Genomic DNA, 22,873 nt, shown 5'->3' on the forward strand with positions numbered 1-22,873 from the left:
CCAAAAAACGTCTGGGAGAAGAGAGTCTATATGAAAGCCTTTGCTGATAATACAGTATTATTGAGATGTAGACGGAAATCTGTAAAATCTTGATCAATAAATAATAACTTCGTTTTTGCTGTCAACCAGGCCGGTATTATAATAAGTCACTGTCAAATAATCATTCGATAATGGTCAAAACTTTATTTTGGCTCTGTCAACATAAAGGGAGGTATTTACAATGACTTTCTTTGACTGTCAATCTAGGCCAATGTTATAATAATACGCCGTCAGATATTAAATCATTTGAAACAGTCCTCGTAAATTTTTTGTTGGTTATCAGGTGCCGTGGGGGGTCCAATCAATTATCGTCAGAAGGTGAACAATCAGTCTAGGTAGCAGCAGCAGATTATTAGGAACGCCTGCTCCATTAATTAATCCAGAAAAAGGTTTGTACATTATCTATTTGTTTATTAGCCTTCTTCTAAGGGTCTGTTTCTGCTGCATAACGCAATTTAACCGGTTATTTTAAAATAGATTAAAAATAGATAACAATAACAAGACCGCGTTTCTGCTCAATTTGTGCTCCGAAATAACCGGTTAAATCTATGGGTGGTCGTCGAGCAAAACGTCATCATTACCCAAAATGCAATACACTCAGACGGAAGTAGAAGTTGGCTGTTTGTTTACATCGACGTCGTGAGTACACACGTGTGTATTATATTGCCGAACATCTCACTCAAACATGTTAAAAAAATAAAATGTTGTCTCCAGGTCTACAAGTTTTGTTTTTTGTAAAGCCTACTTACATCGCTAATAAAATTAATTCTCATGGCGCCTTCAATAACATGATGGGGAGGTCGTGCAGCGCCCGATCGCCTAAACTAGGATAATTTTTATCCTCAACAAAGGCGATGACATACGGCCCTTCCCACGTGAACGACTGTTGTCTTTCGCGAGCGCGGTCCTACAAAACACCAAACGGAAACAAAAACGAGACTCAGAATGTTGCAATACTTACCAAACGAAAGTAGATAATTGTTAAATAATTATGAAAACCCAACTTTTATAGCAAAAATCGTCCGAATTTATGTTAAAAACGATGAGTTTAGCCACAAAAACTTAAATCAAACGAGAGTATCCAAGTCATAGAATATCGCACGCATATAGTGCCTTTAATAAAATAATGAGTATTGAACATTATTTCGTATATTTATGTACTAACATAAATAATAACACATTTCTATGCTTAATAAAATCATATTTAATATATTATCAAAGGCTCTGATTACCTTTGTTTTCGGTCGATGTGATGTTTTTCTAAAAAATTATAGTATGTAAAACGATCAAAGTAAGAATGTTCATTGTTCTCCTATTAAAGGCACTAAGGGCATGCCATAAATACGCTCGTTTGGATTAAGTTTTTGTTGCTAAATTCATCGTTTATAACATAAATTCGGATGATTTTTGCTATAAAATTTGGGTTTTCATAATTAATTAACCATTATCTACTATCGTTTGGTAGGTATTTGCAACATTCTGAGTTCCTTTTGTTTCCGTTTTGGTGTTTATATAGGGGACCATCCATACCTTTCGCGAGCGTGTACTAACGCCTCAAATTGCTTAGCTTGGGTAGTCCCCGGAACTCCACCCCAAACTCCTCTTTTACTTTCGCAAAAATGCTCTTATTTATTATCTGTGATTCTTTTCTATTCCCTGCCATCCTTCCCCGTACTTTCTCTCCCCCCACAACTGAATAACATATCTTGTGATTTCATTCATCCACATACATGTTCACTTCTTCGTTCGACTGTCAAAACCACGAGGAAAACACACACATCGTATGCGACGGTATCTGACCCGGGGTCACAACTGTCAATCAAATAACCGTTATTTCGTGTTGCAGCTAAGAATTGCTCAGCGATAACCGGTTAAACGGCGTTCTAACACCGATTTAAATTGGTGTTTTTAACCGGTTATTTTGCGCTGCCTTTTAACCGGTTACCACAAATGTGTCCTGTTTCTGCTGCCAAGAAAATGGAGTTAATTTATTCACACTGATTTTAATTTATTCACACCGATTTTAACCGGTTATTTTCTATGCAGCAGAAACAGGCCCTAACACAATTATATTTTATTTTAAAAAAAGGTTTTATAAGTGGTTTCAACATTTATGATAGTAATGTCACAGTTCTGTGTCTGGACGCAAGTTCATAGACCTACTAGTTATATTATTCATATTAACTGATACATACTCTTCATTTACCGTAAAGTTCAGTTTTAATGAAATATATAATATAAATTGGCTTCGTAACAATTAATTAGTTTTGAAAAGGTTAGTTTTTTGGTGATAGGTGAAAATGACATGTAACTTCGTAATCAATTTATTTTTTTTGTATAAAGGCCCAATTACACTATGACGATAACGACGGACGATAAATACATAGCATGCATTTTTTTTTACATAAACCAAAATAAATTAGAAAGGTTTTCGTTCTAGACCTATAGGATAATCATTTATGCTGTCTTTGATAAAAATAATGTTTTTCAAATTCCAATCAAATGACGTCATGATAAATAAAAACAATAAAATCGCTGTATTGTCACGATATTATTGGTCTTACTAATCATGACGTCATTTGATTGGACGTGTGAAAATATAATTTTCATCAAAGGAATTGTTTATATTTCTTTTGGTTTATGTATTAAAAATGCACATTTGTCTATTTATCGTCGATCGTTATCGTCCTAGTGTATGGGCCTTATGCTGTAAATGTTCAATTAATTGATCATTCCGATTTTATTAGTTGGACTCTTGCACAGTTGCTGTCTAATCGTTGTTGTGTAATATCATTTCGAACCATATTAAAATCATAAAGAGATTCATATTCCTTAACATGTGGCTGTGCATGTAAGTCCGGTCTACAAAAACTCGGGCCCGGGATCATTGTTATTGGGCCGGAAAGTGTTGGTGAATTCATAATTATACTTAATATTATATTTATTATATATATAATCATATTATTATACAATTGAAAGCAAAACCCGTTGAATCTCAAATCATTAGGACTAGAAATTTAGCTTATCAATCAAATAAATACTTTCGTTCAAAATGAAACTCCAACCTCTCTAATCAAAAGATTGAACTCGAAAACGGACCGTTTTTTTGAATTGGGTATGTTGAAACATTTCAATATTCATTTAAAAAAGTACATTAATTATGGTATTGATCAGTGTCTATAGAGGCGTAAAAACCCTCGGTCAATATCATGTAAAATGCACTGTGAAAAATTGGGCTTATCAACAACAAAATATTTTATTATTAAACGCGATAACATCAAGGATAATCAGTATAATTATTAATATAGCCACTGTTACTAGTTTTATTCTACATGCTAAAGTAAATAAAAATCCACTAGTTACTGTAGGCCTATGATTGTTTGCAATGTCCACATATTATTTCCGTGAGCATAGTGTAACACTCACAAAAAACACGTGTGAGGTTCTTTCTTTAGATTTTGAAGAATGATTTGTGTTACAGGTTGACACAAGAGTCAAATGCTCAAGATATCGGCTAACGCCATGGGACCCTTGGCTTATCAATGAATAATAAATACAGTACTACTTTCGTTCAATTGAAATCGAAATCTGACCGTTTCATTAAATTGGGTGTGATTAGGCCTAAACATATAATAATTTATTAAAAAGGTACAATAAAAACAAATGCATCAGAGGCGTAAAGAACCCACGGTCAATATCATGTAAAATGTATATGGTATAAGCACTGTGGAAGGGGTCATTATTATTAAACTGGAAAATTCGGCTTATCAACAAATAAATAATTTCGTTTAAAATGTAAAATAAGACCGCAAAATTGGGCTTATCAACAAATAAATACTTTTGTTCAAAATGTAAAATAAGACTGCACAATTGGGCTTATCAACAAATAAAATACTTTTTTTTCAAAATGTAAAATTAAGACTGGTGGAAAATTGTGCTTATAAACAAATAAATACTTTTTTTCAAAATGTAAAATTAAGACTGGAAAATTGGGCTTATAAACAAATAAATACTTCCGTTCAAAATGTAAGAAAACATTTTTTAAATATAATCCTTAAGCTCTGTCTATACTATCAAACTAAATATGATGTGCCCATATTATATAGACATGACGATGTCATATCACTACGATAATCGGGCATATCACTACCATATTTGGGCACATCACACTTTTTTTGTTAAACTAGTTGGGACAGTGTAGACACAGAACTATGTGATCGAAACATAAGTCGGAATTGCACTGACGCGATTGATTTGATTGGGTATTTTTATTAATGTAATGATTCATTAAAAACTATAATACCGATACGCGTTTGGTATTGGTCAATGGTAAAAAAACCCTGAGAAATAATGTTATAACGCGATTTGGTGATAGCTTAGCAATAATACAACCCATATACTATTATTATAAATACCTATTACAAATCCATTCGTATAATTTTTCATCGCGAACCGAAAATGTATAAATGTTATTCTACAGACAGTAATTATATATTCAAAAGCCATATTATTATTATTATCAATACCTAAATGCGATAGTAATAACCACATACATTATTCCCAATACAAGTTTGTGCGTTTAATTCTAGAAAGAAACGACTGTGCTGACAGGCCAATGACATAAATCACAAGTAAAGTCCCAATTGTTCACTTGCGTTTTGATTGGCCGACCTATTATATTAGATTAATGAAGACTGTTCTTACAACTGTCCAGGCAAAAAGTTACGCGGCGTTTTTGTAAGAAATATTTCTTGTTTATTTCTGCCATACACATTACAAAGAAGACAAAACCATTATAAAGAGAGGGGGGGGGGGGGGCAAGCCTAAAGTCCAAACAGGTGCTAAACACCTATGTTAGTTGGTCAACCCAGAACAGAGCACAGAAAGAAAGAAATAAAAATAATTACTTTCTACAATTAAAGCATCTACAAGAAAGCGACCAACTACACACATTTTAAATATCAAAATTATTTAAAAAATAAATATTGAGATAATTTAGTAATTTGGTTTTAAAAGAACTAACAATTTCACCGGGTAAGTTATTCCAAATTCTGGTAACACGTGGGATATATGATTGAAAAGAAGATTCAGTTCTGCAGCAACGAATATCGAAAAGAGTACCAACAGAAAAAGAGCTACGTTGTGGATTACGAATATTAAATAAATTGTCAGTATTAATTATATTAGAATTGTATAACTTAAAAATAAAAATGATATCAGTAAAGTGACGCCTATAACATAATGGCAATAAATTGCATGTTTGAAGTCTGCATTTATAATCAGCTTTAAAAATTATTTAAAATAATTAGTTGCTCTACGCTGAACTCCCTCAAGTTGTCTTATATAAGTTTTGTAATTGGGAGACCAGACAGTAGATCAGTATTCAAGGTAACTACGAACAATACTTTAATTAAGAGACCGTTTTACATGTAACAATGGAAACTAACACGTTTAACCAGGCCTAACATACGATTTGCTTTGGAAATAATATAATTATTATCAAAATAATAAAATGATAATTAATGTTCTAATTGCTAGGCTCAACTCTATTCCCCATTTTCGTTTAGTTCTAGCTATTTTTTCATTATTTCTAATGCATTTCCTAATACACATACATTAATAGTAATACGGGATATTCTATAAAATATTTTTGATTATTCAATTAGGAAAAAGTGAATGGCAGCCAGGCGTAGTATTCATTTATTCGATCCCCATTTAAGAAAAAAGAACTGTATACAAAATCTTCTTCCTCAGAACACCAGATGTAATTAACAATAGAACAATTATCAGTTGTGTCAGCAGTCGGATATGTTACTATATTGCTTAAATTAATGTTTTCATCAAAATAAACAAATATATTCTATCTATATTTGGAAACTGTTCTCGTGTGTGTTGACCGTCAAAAACCGAACTACCCCCTCTATAAATTTTAGAAATTGTATACTTAGGATGGCGCTGTGTACCGACCGGCGGCGGAGCTGAGGAGGTGGGGAAAATCAAACCGTTCTGATCTGTCCGTAACTTTTTCGTAAGCTAGGGCTATGTTTTTAAAATATTGAAATGTTAATTATTTGACCATAGGATCACACAAGAACTCATAACAATGGATTCAACAGCAGAAGATCCAACCCTTCCTATCAATTTTGATGAAAGGTATGTCTAAAAATAATCACAATGATGCATGATAATTCAAAAAGTCTAGCCTTTGCTAGTAGTAGGCCTACTAGGCCTAGGCCTGGCCCTATCCTACTGTAGGCCTATGTTAAGCTAGCTAGTCTAGTAGTAGACTATGCCTAACTATAGGCCATACTATCTATTGTATAGGCTAGGCGATCCTGCTCTAGGCATAGGAAGGAGGGCTAGGTCGAGGATCTTTTTAGTTAGTATTTAAGTAAGGTATAATATTAATAATAAGCGTGTGGGTCTGTTCTTAAGTAGTATTAACACATCCCATCTTTTCACATTCATTCATCATAATGTAATGATAATATTATTATTTAATTGCCACCTCACCTGTTGTATCCAAGATTCAATTGTTGTAATGAATGAAAACAGCCAGTAGACCCTAGGCCTAGTTAGCTAGGCCTATTTTATTTAGGCCTACTAGGATATACTAGGCCTATTATAACTAAACTAGTGATTAGTCTATTTTTTTTTCCAATAAAGTAGAAACATCTAACACACTCCTACATAACTATCAATATGGTTTAAATATTTGCCAGGTTTAGTACTAGTAGAGTTCTGTCAGTGGAACGCAGTTCATTGAGCAATTAAAATTTGCTAAATAAAGCATGCACTTTTTCACAAACTCATGATATAAAGTTTAATATCGATTCATTTTGATGGGTTGTTGGTAGGCCAGCATTGTTGCTAGGAATTGATTTTGTACGTTTGATTCCCGAATGATTTTTTTCTCAACATCGTCTTTGACTCATTGGCTTTTTTACTAATGGTTTTTTTTTTGTTATGACCTAATCTTCTCAGTGTATACAGTAGCAAATGCGTGTGTTGGAGCTTAAACATTGGCCAGTTTCATTCTGCTGTTGGAACTGTTAAAACTACATAGTTAAGATATTATTATTATTGTCATCAATAGTTGTACTTGGTATTTAACTGTTAACACCTCATTGATTGAATAGACTTCTTGTTGTTGTCACATCTGAATGACTATCTATTGTGGTTCAAAAAGTAACAAACAAAAGAGCCGTTGAAATATCATTGTATTGTTAAATCTCAGTACAAAAATAATTTACAAATTCAGTACAGTTGTAGTTTTTTAAAGGTTTGCCATTAATATAGCTCAAATGATTTCTAGCCACAGATATAATACTTTTAGTACTTACTTTAGTATCAGTATACAAATAATGAATATTATCAATAGAACAGTCAATTTTTCTTTGAATGAAATATTTTCTCCATTCAATGAAACAACACATTCTATTATTTGTTTAACACACCTAAGTACTTTTCTTTAATTTATTCAGATCGTAAACCATTGATGAATGCTAGGCTGGGAAGCTACTGTATTGTTACTTGCTGCAATGTTGGATGCGTATGAAAAAAAAAAATAATAATATACACAATAGACCCTGTTATGGGGACACCTTAAGAATTCCCTGACCATAGTGTTAAAACTTATTTTTTTTGTTCATTTTACTGAAATGTATCGCCTTAATAGGTCCTAAGGAGGGTTTCTATTCCAATTTTCAAATTCATTTTTTTCTGATTTTGTCCTACAATTGATCTAAATAAGGGTTTTAAAATAAAATATAAAACTCTGAATGCGTAAATGAAAACATTTTTCCCTTTTGTTTTGTTTGTCATTTTTTTTTTCAACTTTGGCATGATTCATTTTAAACTTATTGTTATCAAATTTATCTGCGAGGTGAAAGCTAACTGAATGAAATTACACATAGTTTCTAGCCTCCTGATTGGCTGTTGAATTTACTAAACTAAATGTTAGACGCGAATGAAATGAGGATAGGGTGATTTCCTGTATAGCAGCCTGTGTTTTCCTGTTTGTCGCAGCGCAGCAGTTGTGTTTTCTTTTTACAACTTTACAGCTTTCTTTGCAACTTTATATGAATGAACGTTTTTAACGTTAATTAGAAATTGATTTATCACACTGTATTATTTAGTTGTAGACCTACATGTCAATTCAGCAGCTTTTAACTCAATTTTTGTTTACTATTTTTTAATTATTTATAATCTGTTTCAAATGTTTTCACCTGCTTCATTTTTTCGTGATTTTTATTGTACATTGCTTTTAAGCTTTACTGGAATGACATAATATTTTTAAAATTAACATTTAAATAAAGTTAAATGTCAACATAACATTTTTTAAAGCTTTTTTTTTTCAAATTTAGATTTTGAAAATGAAAATATCATGTTGATTCAAAATGAAATACTATTGTAAATTTTATTTATAATTTATAACAGTATTCAGGGAATAATTTCGCCAGTGTAGCATAGCAAAAAGCTATACAAAACAACCTTCAAAATATACTATAGAAATCTATGTTTCTTGACTCAAACATCAGTTTTATTAGCAATATTGCTAATAATTTTTTTCCCTGGTATTTAAACATAAACATAGAATATGGGTCTGCTATAACTTTAAAATTATTTTACAAAAATAAGTACTGTACAATACAATAGCTTACCTGTAAATGTTGTTAAAGTAAATAGTCACTCATTTATTACAAATTATTTTATGATAATAAATGTTGACTTATTAAGCCCATAATGCTTAAACATCTATGCACTTAGCAATAAAAATAAGTTTTCAAAAAAATTATGAAAATAAAATTACAAACTGGACTATTTTATAAATTACAAACAGTACAATAAATTATATGAAAATACAAAACATTTTTGCTAATTTTACAATTTGTAAAGTCTGTATAAAACACTTAGATTGACAATGTATGTCAATTGATTGATTAATTGAAATATTATTCAAAGACTGGTCTCCCAGAGGGCCCAGTTGGTGATCAGTGGCTGTGATGTACTAGTACTAATACACCGGGGTAACCCCCTACTCGTCTCGAAAGATGTACTAGGTTCTTTAAAGTGCACATGAGCTAGATGTGTACACTGGACTTACAGTTTATAGTCCTTATCCGAGAAGACTCGTTCTACCACCAGAACCATGGAGTGAGTGAGCCTGTTTATAGAATTTATTAGATAATAATAATAGTAATGATTTCAGTTACAGTATATTGATCATTTACTCAAATGACTATCTGTAACTGTATGCTAGGTATTACAGTACAGTAAGTCTTATTATACCAGGTCTTGGAGAGTGTTTGCTTGGAAACTTAACATGATTATATGAGTTTAATATTAATAAAAAATATGATATGATGATAGTTTGACAATTGTGTCATCTTGTTTATGCAATTAAATTTTAATTAGATTAATAACAAATATACAGGTGATTTAATTGGCTTTGTTTACAAATGATGCATCATGTGCGAGGAATTCCCTGAATCTTCCACACCACAGGGGAATCCTATTGTATTGAACCACAATGCATTCTAATACTGATTACATAGCTGAATTCACTTGGAAGATACACTGATGAGTAACCTCTAAACTTTGACAAGCATAAGATGTACTCAAATCTATAAACAAATCTACAATGATTAACAAATTCTTATAAAAGATTAACATAAATTAACATAATTAGTAAAGGTACTTAATTTTGATTGCTCTAGTTAGTGGTTTATTGTGGTTCGTTTCTAAATTGCCTGTGGAAAGTGAAACGCGAGTTTTGAGTTTCAAGTAATATTTGTTGAGCTGTCTGTTATGGTTGGGTTGTAAAATGGAAGGTCACGTTTGTAATAAGGCGACCAGCTGTTGTCAATATTGATATTTTGAATGTAAGTTTGTGTTCATTTTTTAAATTTTTGAGCATAAAACCATGTTTTACACACTACTACCATGTTTCACACACTACTGTACTTGGGAATTATAGTCAGACTAGTACAATAGTTGCAGTATAGCTGGTAAAATATTGATGGTACAGCAATTATACAGTTTCATGTACTTTCTGAATAGTGGGCCACTTCTGTACGTACATTTGTACTACTGTACATGTACTGTATGCAAGTTCAGATGTCAAAATCTTAAATGTAAGTAAAGTTATATTTGAAAAATTTAAAAACTATACTGGTCCATTCAGCCCTTGTCATTGTGGACAGACGAACGGGCACCGTTTGGTGGCAGCACTTGACACCCTTAGGGGAGTAGAAAGTTGTGGATGTGTCGTCTACACCTGTGCACAATTCAGGCCAGTAGGCTGCAAGTTGCAGGTTATATTCTCCCATTTAAATTTACATAAAACCTACAGTATCTCCTAATTTAGGGTGAATATCATATGGACACAAGTGGTCAATTCCATACACCAAATGTTAGTACCAAGACCCTGGAGTATACTTCGATTAAGGTGTAATGTTGTACACAATGTTAGCATTTATAAATGAAGGAGTAGGTGTGGGTGAAAGATATCTTCCCAAATATTAACGTATTATTACAGAATAAGAAAAACAGTATTCGAAACAAATAATGAATGTCAGTATATACAGTAGTGTATACTTTAATAGAGAATCCTACTTGACAAACCATGCCTAGAGGGTCAAAGTTAACACTCATTGCTACATTGAAGTATCATACTATTTCCTGTTGTGCATTAACAAGTTGATGATTACTGTATTACCTGAATTAATCAGCATAGATACAGTAGGTTATTATCTTTCCTACACGCTTCCTTGATGAACTTAATTAAAGAAAATACTTTCTAGATCCGTAATAAATTAAATTTAAATCATATTGAAAAATGTCTCTTATTGTATTCTCAAACTTTCACATTTTGTTTATATAATCATAGTAACTGGCTGAACATTTGCAAGTTGAATAAGATCATAATGTAAACATTGTACTATCACAGTAAATTGCTGTATATTTTTTTAATTATATGCTAAAACCAATCATACACTGTACAATACTGTTGTGTTAGTGCGTATTCATTCTGGTTGTACAATTACAAAGGATGATGTTATATTCTTTATGTAATTTATGTGATCTCTCGCAAAGTTGAACCCACACTGGCCTAGCTCATACGGTATCTAATTTTTTGGAAATACTGTTGTAAGATGAACAGCACCAGACAAATGAATAAAATTATTATATTCAAATTATATTTTTGATGAGATGAAGGCTGGTATACATTTATATAGGTGTGGTCTATCTACTAGGCCTACTCATCATTGTTCTCATCATTGTAGCATCTTGAAGGTGACTCATCCACTGTCATACCTTGTCGCCCAACCTCCGTCTGTCAATAATATACCACTTATTAATGTTAATCAATGCTAGATACTGTGTAGGCTTACACCAGTCATGCACCAGCGATTCGAAGCATACACAGTCTACTAATTAGAAAGAAAAATCAATCAATAGGAGTTTAGATGTTGAATCACGTTTCTGTATAATAGTGTTGACCACATCCTACTGTTTACAACATGTATTGCTTTGTAGTGATGGAACAAGAAACAAATCTGTCTGTAGATGAGACAATTTTTTATGTTTTTTAATTGGAGCATGTGTTTAAAATTATGTTTGTGTGGAATCTCAGAATGAAATGCATCCTTTAATTTTGGAGATAATATTTACTTGGATTTAAAGCAGCTTGTTGTCTCTTTGTACACAGAAGGCAGAATATAGATTATTAAAGAGTAATAATACTGTATTAATACAGATATCTACAGTTATTGTAATTTCTGCCATCATCTACAGTACAGAACAAGATTGAATAGAAATTGTCTATTCTACATTAACTATTTGCTATTCTGTGCTCTAGACCTACAGTATATGAAATATTGTTTCTTCTTAGCTGCGAGTATTGTACGTCATGTTATTAATTGAAATGACAAACTGTGTTGTTTTAAATCATCAAGAAAAGTGATTTGTGTCATTAAACATGATTGGAATTTCTGTAATCGAATTTAATTGTGTAAGTTTGACTCTCCGAAGACGTAAAATACATACAATTATTTTGGCTAGCCCAAAAGTATATTGTTTCTATAATCTCTTGTTTTTGGTCCTTCAAATACCATACGCCACACATGTACACAGTGAAATGCACCTAGGATCGGGTCTGTAGGTTTAGATGCATGGTACTACTGTGTAGTGTTGTTGAGTGTGGTGTTTAGTAGGTTTTTTTAAAAAATTTAATATATTTTAAATACAATTTATAGCAGAAAAGTATTTGGTCCAAAGAAAGTAGTTCAAGAATTACAGTACCTTACTGTAGCAAGTCCTGTTTGAAAGAGCTGACTGATACTACTGTACTGTATTCAATTTTGAACAAACATGTTCCCTTTTTTATTGTTATGATGTCATATGAATTAATTAAATGTTTTTGTACATTGTTCAATGTTTAGATAGAATTACTTGTGACTAATTGAAGTCAGTTGATGAGATAGCATTGAGTTATTTTAAGTAGTGATGTGACAGATTTAGTAATGTTAAGTGCATACTGTACAGAGAGGGATTATACTATACATGTTGTTTATGAAAATATCATACATGATTTTGCAAAAATGAATTGATATATACTAAAACGTGTACATGTGTGTGCATCAATTACATGTTTACTAATTTTGTTAAAATTATAATTAATATTTTTGGACTTATTGAGCGCATGATGCGTTTTAAATATAAAAGGGTTTTCAATAACATAACAAAAAAATAGATGAACAAATTGAAACTGAAAGTCCACAAATGTGATTAATTATAATCATAAATATTTACAATATTTTTGAGATTATATCTAAAAACAAAAATAAGACTATATATTATATGACCCTTTTATTATTTATTGCATTAAATGGAGCACATTCATAAACATAACATCATGTGATATTGGATTGATTGTCAACTATATTTTTATAATAGAGATTTCATACATAGAAATTGCAGGGAAGATTTGCAATAGGTATGGAAAAAGTAATTGATAATAGCATTTACATACAGTTGTAGCAGCCTTTATCCTTTTTAATACATTAGTACTATTAATGGTAAAACCATTTACCGTATAGTAAGAAGAGAAACATATCCCTACTACTTAACAAAATATTACTGTTATGTTTTTCAGTACTAACTTGTCAAGACTTCCAGATGTAACCACTGGACCTGATTTCAACATGTCAAATTTTGGCGAACACTTTTCAGAATCGAATGGCGGTCCAGGTAAGGAGGCTTATATTATTACTGCCCAGCAATGTTTGTTCCCTCTTTTAGAGAATTCTTCAATGAAACAAAACACAGTCTAGCATTCAAAAGTGGTTTTGTAACAAGACTGTTTTGGTCGGTACTTCATGTATTTTAATAGGTACATTGCATTAATCTTCATACTTACAGTGGCTTGCTGTACCTGCAATTTTATTAAAAGAAAAAAATAACCTTAATTTTAAAATTGGATTAATATTGTACAGTAGTATATGGAGATGATAATTTACTTTTAAAGTGTCTCTCAGTGCTGTTGAAAATTAAACTAAAAACGGGTATTTTGCCAGACACTGTGTAAGTGGAATTGTATAGGAAAATTAGGGAAGGTTATGGTTAGTTAATTCATGAATAATTAATGAAATATTTAAATGCTGTTGCTCTGTATGTATTTGCATTTATTGATAATGGATGATCAAGGAAATGATAAAATGTATTATTTGTTTTAAAATGGTATTATATTTCTTTCTTTCTTTTGTATTGTAGGCTTTCAAAAAATTGGTAGTGGTCGGATATCACCTGTAAGAGCACACACAATGAAAGACTATGAACAGGTACCTTACTATTACATTATTTTAATAAATGATACAAATTAGAATATTTGTGATAAAATAAACACTTATGCTAGTGATAAAAAATTAACATTGACAGTGATAGTATGTTCTTGTTAGTGACATTCATTACTGTACCATGTAGCTGCTTGATTTTTCTGAGTGTGTGGGAGGGATTAGGGTTAACACTGCAAAATGAATCAAATATAATGTTCTTAAAGTCATCACCAGTTTTTTATATTTTTATCATCAGTCTCAGTCTTTATTTCTTATAATAAATTTCTTAAAATAAACAAAGTTAAAAGATGCAAGGCCAAACCAATTCTAATTCATTTCCCATGGCATAATGTTTATGAGTTTTATTTAAATTTGACATTTAGAATTATAATTTCTTTTGTGGTGATTTGGTATTTTTTGTAAAATTGTACCATATTGGAACAACTTTGAAATCCTTCATTAATTTGTAAACAGATAAAAGGCAGAAAAAAGGCGGCAGCCACTGCACGCTTAAGAATGCGCAAAGCTGCTGGAGCATACGCAAAGCATTGTTGTTATACTGTCATTCTGTCCAGGCTTTATCGGCCGGTGCTCTAGTGACAAGATTGATTAGGCACTTACTTTTTTATCATGTCACTCAAAATCGTCAATATTAACAATAAATGACAGGAATCTATTTAGCTGTTAATTAACAACTATCTTCATTTTATACAGCAAATAGCCGAGCTAAAGAAAGAGAACTTCAGCCTCAAACTTAGGATCTACTTTATGGAAGAACGCCTTCAACAAAATTTTAATGATGATGCAAAAACAGTTAAGTGATTATCAATAAAGCATTTGTTGTCGTTTTATAGTCTTGTGCATGCACCTTAATTCAAAGAATACAAAATATAATATATATTGCTGTGCCAATCTGTTTTCCATTCAGATACATAAGACATTCCACCATTAAAAAGTTTGTTTTACTTGCATCAACCCTTTTATTATACTTATTACTCCCCCCATGCGAATTAGATAATAACCACATATTAAGATAGAGAAAAACCTAAATATATTCAACACACACAGTACAGTCCTTAAGCAGACCTCTTGTGTATGGGAAAAGTGACCCTCTTTGTCCGATGGAAGGCCAAACTTGTTATCAAGCTTATGTCCAACATTTGGTCGAAATATGCCTTATACAGATTTTTCATGAACATACTGTAGCATTTACATTCAGCAAAAATATCTAGAATTACAGTATGTAGAAATGCTATGTAAATATGTAATTTATTGTCTAATTATTACTAACAAAGTCTTCTTGATAACAATCCTAAATATTTCAAAAGTAACTAAAATACTGGCTGATATTCTTGGTTAATATGCAGTTTTTCTGAAGATTCTGTGTTAAATTGATATTCTTGGTTAATATGCAGTTTTTCTGAAGATTCTGTGTTAAATTTACAATACAACACATGCTGTGAAGTGCAAATAATATTCAGTATTCATTTTATTTCCTTATGGGTAAATGATTTTAAAAAGTATGATAAATTGGGTTAGAATAGAATTAAAATTACAATATTCATCACCCTTCTTACATATTAAAAGATAAGCGATACATGACAAAATTAGAGAATGTGGGAGGCCGTTATGTTAAACATAAAGTTGTAAATTTTATCAATGGCACCAAGTTTTTACATAACAGGTATCTTTATACATTAGTGCATTGGCCAGGTCATGTAATACCTTTACACCTCACCTGAGATAAGAAGTATTAAACCCCCATCACGTATCATTTTCTACTGGCTACGTTTTAATTTCCTTAACCAATTGTAATTACCTGTCAAACCATGAATAATTTTATGCTTCAGAAATTTATAATAGTGTTGTTGTAATTTTATATTGTTACTTTTATTTTAGAATATTGAATTGAGAGTAGAAGTGGAAAGTTTGAAGAATGACTTAAGAGAAAAGCAGCAACTTCTTATTAAAGCCTCGTAAGTATATTTACAAGTAATGTGGATGTTGATTTTAATAAAAGACCACCTGGAATTAATCAGGTGTAGCCTTCATTACCATCTTAAAGTTGCTTTACCTAAAGGGGGCTAACCCTATTTTGTAGTCTGTGCTAGTGAAATATTATCTCTTATTGTAAAGTGATTTTAAGATGATGAGAGCCGGATTCAAAACTTTTAACAAACAATTACTTTAAACTAGATCACTTGGTTAGTAAGTGTGTCGAGCAGTGTTATTTTTTTCTCTCGTTATTAGGCTATAGATCTGGTAATCACAGGAGTTTCCATATCATTTTAAATGATCTCCCATAAAAGGTGCATTTTTTCTTAAATGCTGATATTCAAACAATGCATATTGCCTCAGAAAGCCCCAGTCTCGTATTTTCATATTGTAGTCCACCAATCTTATTAAAAATAATATTTTTCCCCCCAGAAATGCTGTAGAAAGTTTAGCACACGAAAAAGACTCTATAGTTGAAAAAATGACAAAAGAGAAGAAACAAGAAGCTCAGGTGAATGGTAACAAGTTGCATGAAGATTTAAGGCAAGCATTAGAAGAAGCTGAAACGTTAAAGTCAGCAAATGAGGAGCTTTGCAAGAAACTTGAGGAAGCTCAAAAGCTTCAACAACAGCTATCAGATAAGAACCTTCAAACACAATCTGCTCAGGTTAATAATAAAGAAGCACTGGCTGAAAAAGACAGGTTAGGCATCCTGTTTTCTTTTCTTCAATCTAAAGCCTGTTATAATACACTAAGTAGATTCTTGTTATTTGATTGGAGGACTGTGGGTCACATAATAAACAAATAATGGATGTTTATGAGTGAGATTGTAAGTAAGTAATTTCATGAGGTGGAAGATAAAATTCCATTTTCCATGGCAATGCCCGGGCCTATTTCACTGAATGAGATTTGTACCAGAATGAAATTATTTTGTACCATTGCATGAATGAAAAAGTATTAATTATTTGTTTAGAGAGATCGCATTGTGTGCGTCAATGCTTCCATTCGCACAGAACAGACAATGCTGCTTTTGGATTTCACACAGAGTATGATTAGTACGCGAGAAGATTTTCTGTACACAAAAAAAAAGTACTATTGCCTGATTGTTATATAGTACGTACTATTGCATGCCATGTGACACACAATCATCCAATCAAATTTATTTCAGTGTTATATATTCACTACTTCTTTAAAACATATACATTATATGGCTGTTGCATTTAGTTATATGAATGCATGTTCATTGCTTTATCTTTTCTTTTTTACACAGGGTAATTGACCAATTAAACAATGCATTGAAAAACAAAGATGATGTTATTGATCAAATTAACAAAGAGAAATCTGAGGCACAAGCTGAGCTGAAACCAAGAGAAGATGAATTGAAAGAATTACAAGACAAACTAAAAGAAACTGAAGATGAACTGGAGGTAAGAAACTTGTTTTTTTGTTACATAGCCTATGTAAACGCGAATTGAAAAATTGACTACTGCTCTAAGGATAGTAAATGTTATAGATTCTCAGGACTGTTTATATTGATTGAATAATTTTTGTGTTCCTGTCTTTAAACAGTGAAATCCAGTAAAACTTTGGGACTATATGAAATTTTATATTTCACCTCTAAGCAGGCAATATATGTGTAGTAGGTATGCTAGGTATTTTTTTTCAAAGTAATACTTAATTACTGTAGTTATATCTTGGTTTATGGCAAATACAAATAATTATTAATCTATCTTCACATTTTATATTAGGCTCTACAGGATAACATGGAACGAGAACAATCTGATAAAGATGCCACCAAAACACATTATAAGGTATTGTATTTGATAATATAATAGTAACCCATGGATTCATATATCCTTTGATAATATGTCCTTTACAGATGCAGATTCCATATTTAGGCTTGATTCCCACTAGAGACGCAACACAAGGACGTAGCCGAAATGCGAACAAGTTGACCAATGAAAAGCGGCAGTTCAAATAACCTATCGCATGTGATTGGTCAAATCACTTCCTTATGTTGCATTTCTAGTGGAAACCAAGCAGTAGAAATTGTGTTCATCTTGTTTGGTTTATGTGATAAAATAATAGGATAAAATGTTATAAAGAACAATTTTATTCTATAATACTAGTAATAATAATAATACATTACTTTAATAAATTCATCTGGTTCCAATCAATATTATTTGTGACAAGTTGTCGAAGAAATGCCTTTTACGGTAAATATGTACGTTTATGTGGTTAACATAAATGTAAATAATCACAAATCAATTTGTACATTTTTTTAAAGGAGCTATATCTTGAACAAGAGAAACGACTGCATGACTTAGAAACTGCAACTGAGGCCTTACAAGATAAATTAAAAGATAAAGATAAAGCTATAAAGGTATTAATTTTTACATTTTTGTTTAATTGTGTCTTTAAAAATAAATCAATTCTATTAATTTTAACTCAATATTATAAGAGAAATTACATACCTGAATTAAAAATGTCTATTGTTTAAAATACTGAACTATAAGTGTAGTTCAAACAGTGGATTGAAATTGGTAAAGATCCGTCCTGTAGAACTGGTATCCTGTTCAGGATTGCCTCCAAAATTGAATAGAGTCTTCCATAGCCATATCTACTTGTAGTTTAAATGTGGTAAAGATCCGTCTTGTAGTTTTAACGTTATCCTGTTAACAAACAAATAAATATCACAGACAAAACTAACAGGCACTCAGAGAGCGCAAACCTCCACCAATGCCACATCAATAAATCAATATGAGGCATATGAAAATTGAATCACATGTTCCTTAGAGCTATGAAACCATCATTTAAAAACTTTTTAAATAATCCTGCTAAATAACATATATAGAAAAAAACACTCATTATCTCTCATCATTCTGGTGGAGGTAGTTAACAATTTTCAGAACTGTGTTTGTATATAATATTTACATAATTTTTATTATTATTATTTATAGGATATGCAAAATAAATTGAAGAAAGCTCAACAAGAAGTCAAGGTACAATAAATTATTGTTACTAGGCCAATTCAATTGATTATCTATAATTGAATACAATTCACAATTTTCTGCTAAATTAGATCATATTTAATTTGTATTGTGTAATAACTTTGCCAATAATATTTGTTATTGTTGCAAAAGACCTGATTTAAAGAACTAAGGGTGTGTAAAAAAAATGGCTTAATGATATACATAATAAACTAATTGATTTATTATGAATTTGTTATGATTTGAATTATACTTATAACTCATTCATAGCCACAATATACACCAGCGAGCACATGACTTGCCACATACAGGATGTGAAATAAACTATGCTCTCTAAACTAAGTCTTGTGTTGAACATGGGAAACATCATATGGTCTCAACTTCCACAATCATAACTATTATTTATTGACACAAATTAACAATCTATTCACAACCTACTATATGATAGAGTCACCAACAATAAAGGGTTGCTTATCAGTTTGGATTCAATCATACATACAGACCAGAAAACTGAAAATATAGAGGAATTTATATAACATAATAAAATAAAATTATCACCCAAAACCAGTCAACAGTGCCGGTAATACCCATTTACTTAAGGAATTCACTATAGATGAGGATTCTATTTTATTTAAAGCTCTGTCACACTATCAAACTTTATGTGACAAAACAGTGTGATGTGCCCATATATAGACATGATGATGTCATATCACTACCTTATTTGACCATATCACTACCATATTTTGGCTTTTTTTTTTGTCAAGCTAGTTTGATAGTGTAGAAAGAGCTTTAGTTTACGTAATAATATGTGAATACATTCGGTGATATTACATATGTCATATAAAATTATTTGTAAAAATGTTTATGTTTGATTCAAAATTGACAGGAGGCTAATGGTAAACTACGAGAGAATGAAAGGGAGTTACAAAAACAGGAGGGCAATGCTAATAAGCGAGATCGTGCCATCCAAGGCCTGACTGCAGCTGTTAAGGGCAAGGATGAAGAGGTACAAACAGGTTAACATCATCATTCGCGGTACTATATACGTACCATTTATTTGTATCAACAAAATAATACAGTATTTCTTTCACAAGAATATTTCTATAAACTTATTTGATACAAAACGGGTATGCAATGAGCCGAAGCTCTTAAACGCGTTACCCTATAATACAGATATCTAATTAGCAAATAAAACAATAAAAGTACAAATAGAAATAAAAAGTAAAAGTAACAAAAGTGAACTCTACATGAGTGAGTATTTATTTAAAATAGTTAAAATAGAATACAACACCCCACAATCATTAACACTGTCATTATCAGTATAGATGTCATAATTATCATCATTAATTATGTCATCATTATTATTATCCCAACATCATGATCACCAAATTATTTTTTCAATGTAAATAGTAAGTGTTGTTGAATTGTTTATTCTCTTCATGTTCATAATTATAGAAATCATAATTCATATTATTATAAGTCCTTATCTGTATTAATTTCACAATTGTCTATATCACGTTATTACAATTCTGCCATCATCCTTTTTTTCATCATAAAGATTGCATCATCATTGCTAATGTAATTCATGATTTCTTTTTGTATTTGGGGACCCCAATAAAAATAAGTTTTTTTATTAAACTTTCTTGGGTTATCCTCAGTTCATTCAGTTAATATTGTTTTTCTTATTTAAAAAAATGTTTGTCTGTAAAATGTAATGAACTGAAATGAAATTAATGTCACATTGTAGGTCGTCATTAGTAATGTTGTCAAACATTACCACCCGCAGTCCATAATTATCATCACTATCAACATCATCACTATTTCATTTCTTCTACATTCAATATTTGTCCTGTCAATACATGGTTGAATCCTGTTTCCTGTTAATATCCAACTACATGTAAACTATTGTGTCATTTTAGAAAATAAACCCCTCTGTCTCTTTTTCTTGACAAGCTTTCATTACTTCTATAACATAAATATTATTGAAATTATAGATAAAACATCTGTGTGATCAAATTGAAGACCAAGAGGATGCCTTAGCAAAAGCAAGAGAAAAATTACACCAAGCAGAAAGATCAAGACATGAGGTAGGTATGATGGGATAGAGGATCAAGTTAAGCACTGTCTACACTATCAAACTAGTTTGTATGAGTGTGATAATCCCGAATGTGGTAGTGATATGACATGTCCATATATGGGCACATCACAGTTTTTTGTTTGATTGCGTAGACAGAGGTTTACAGAGGAAATAATCTTTTACATAGGCTCCATACATTGTAATGGAATAGTGATATTATGATGTAATTATTGATGTAAGTGTACTGAATATGCCACAACAAGCAAGCAACAAATTTGCAGTGCTGTAGCCATAAGAAATAAAGTGGTTCATTGATCGCAAGAAAAGAGAACAATCTCTGTGGTTTTTCAAAGGCCTCTGAGAAAATGAGGTCATGTTAAAACCTTACCAACCATACTGGCAGCTACGGCCCTGTATGTATTTGTAATATTATAGTGTGAAACCCATCACCTCCAGATCACTAGCTTGGCATTCATACCTGCAGACCACTGAACTTGCACTGATGGCTAGGGTTAGATTCAATGTAAATGAGGGTACTGCACCAACAATAATGTGATGTACTTGTGATAGCATCCATCATTATTTAATTTGATTACATACATCAGAGTATCGATGGCCAACGAAGTACCATAGATGATTTAGAAACTAATATGGCTGAAATGCGTGGCAAACTACGAGCAAAAGATCTTGAGAACGAGAGACTTCAGAAAGCTTTGGGCAGACGACAGGATGAAATTGCTCGTCTACGAGAAGAACAAGGAAGTGGAGATTCACAGATGGATAATCTGTTGGCTAGTAAAGACAAAACAATTCAGGTATGTAGAAATAATTTACTTTACTTAAGTGGTTTTGTTTTCTATTGTGTAATGCATGCTTCCCAACTCTGACATAATGAAGTAGTGTCTTATTTTTGTCAGCACTTCTCCGCATTCAGTCTGCCATTTAAATAATACATGTGCGTATCATTCACAAACCATGCAGAAAGTATGCTCAGTGCACAATATGATAAATAACCATCATAGCCACCAAACAATGCTCATTTGTCTTTCACAACGACAGGAGCTGAGATGGACCAAAGGTAACCCCTACTTTTACTAATGGTCAAGGAGAGCTTTGTACCTGTGGAGATATGGCATTTTTGTGATGGCCAGGCCTTAATTACTTGACCACTAGATAATGGATACATTATGTCACTATAAAGTTTACTAATTCACTTAGGTAATTCAACAATTACTAACATTTTTGTTAACCAGTTTGTGTTAATGTTTTAGGATTTGAAAGACCAACTTCAAAATGCTAAAGATCAGATATCAGGAAGAGTTGGATTAACAGAGGAGCATTACCAAGATCTATTGGAAGATGCCCAGCAGCAACTACAGAACAAAGAGCACACAAATCAAAGATTGACTGATGCTCTTCAGAAGAAAGATCAGGTCATTAAGGTCAGTAAAACTTGAATGTCATTTCATTGACTGCAAATTGAGTACATTTTTTTAAAAACATGTTTAGAATTTTGTTTTCTAATATTATCACGCTAATAACAACTATAATAGATGCTTTATTAATAATGAACTGTTGCTATTTGTTTATCATTTTTTAACATAGTGCTATTTTTGTTTTGAAATAAACTATTATGAGGATTAACATATTTAGATTTTATTATTACCTCAAATCCTACTAATTCCAGTATAGTAAAACATATTGAAGAGCAGTGAGATGGTTAATGTTACATGGTTGACTTGTTAGTAGCAACACAACTGTGACATTTCTGTGAAAATTAAATCATTTTATTTTAAGCATGATCCTGGAATTTGCAAAGTAACAATTTTTTAATGACACCACAAAGTGCCACTAATGCGACTACAGACACTACTCATGATATTTAAATTATTTTGATTTTATTATTTGTTTAAAGTAATAGTATTCATTTTACC

General features: G+C 31.5%; 1 protein-coding gene across 3 annotated transcripts in view; it reads left to right on the forward strand.

The window, feature by feature from the left end:
* The first annotated feature begins 6,016 nt into the window (after positions 1-6,016).
* Positions 6,017-22,873, forward strand: part of LOC140046527 (uncharacterized) — a 36,420-nt gene continuing 19,563 nt past the window's right edge. For 2 of the 3 annotated variants that reach the window (XM_072091203.1, XM_072091204.1), the window contains exons 1-14: positions 6,017-6,192; positions 13,199-13,293; positions 13,816-13,883; positions 14,592-14,690; positions 15,777-15,853; positions 16,305-16,574; positions 17,143-17,299; positions 17,621-17,683; positions 18,160-18,255; positions 18,833-18,874; positions 19,749-19,868; positions 20,857-20,949; positions 21,545-21,754; positions 22,211-22,381. In XM_072091203.1, coding sequence (XP_071947304.1) covers positions 6,143-6,192; positions 13,199-13,293; positions 13,816-13,883; positions 14,592-14,690; positions 15,777-15,853; positions 16,305-16,574; positions 17,143-17,299; positions 17,621-17,683; positions 18,160-18,255; positions 18,833-18,874; positions 19,749-19,868; positions 20,857-20,949; positions 21,545-21,754; positions 22,211-22,381 — 1,611 coding nt within the window. In that variant the 5' untranslated portion in view covers positions 6,017-6,142. Of the gene's footprint in view, positions 6,193-12,041; positions 12,056-13,198; positions 13,294-13,815; positions 13,884-14,591; positions 14,691-15,776; positions 15,854-16,304; positions 16,575-17,142; positions 17,300-17,620; positions 17,684-18,159; positions 18,256-18,832; positions 18,875-19,748; positions 19,869-20,856; positions 20,950-21,544; positions 21,755-22,210; positions 22,382-22,873 lie in introns of those variants that run through there. The other variant, XM_072091205.1, reaches the window with a different exon arrangement.

The sequence above is a fragment of the Antedon mediterranea genome, chromosome 4 (genome assembly GCF_964355755.1).
Source record: "Antedon mediterranea chromosome 4, ecAntMedi1.1, whole genome shotgun sequence".
Classification (NCBI taxonomy): domain Eukaryota; kingdom Metazoa; phylum Echinodermata; class Crinoidea; order Comatulida; family Antedonidae; genus Antedon; species Antedon mediterranea.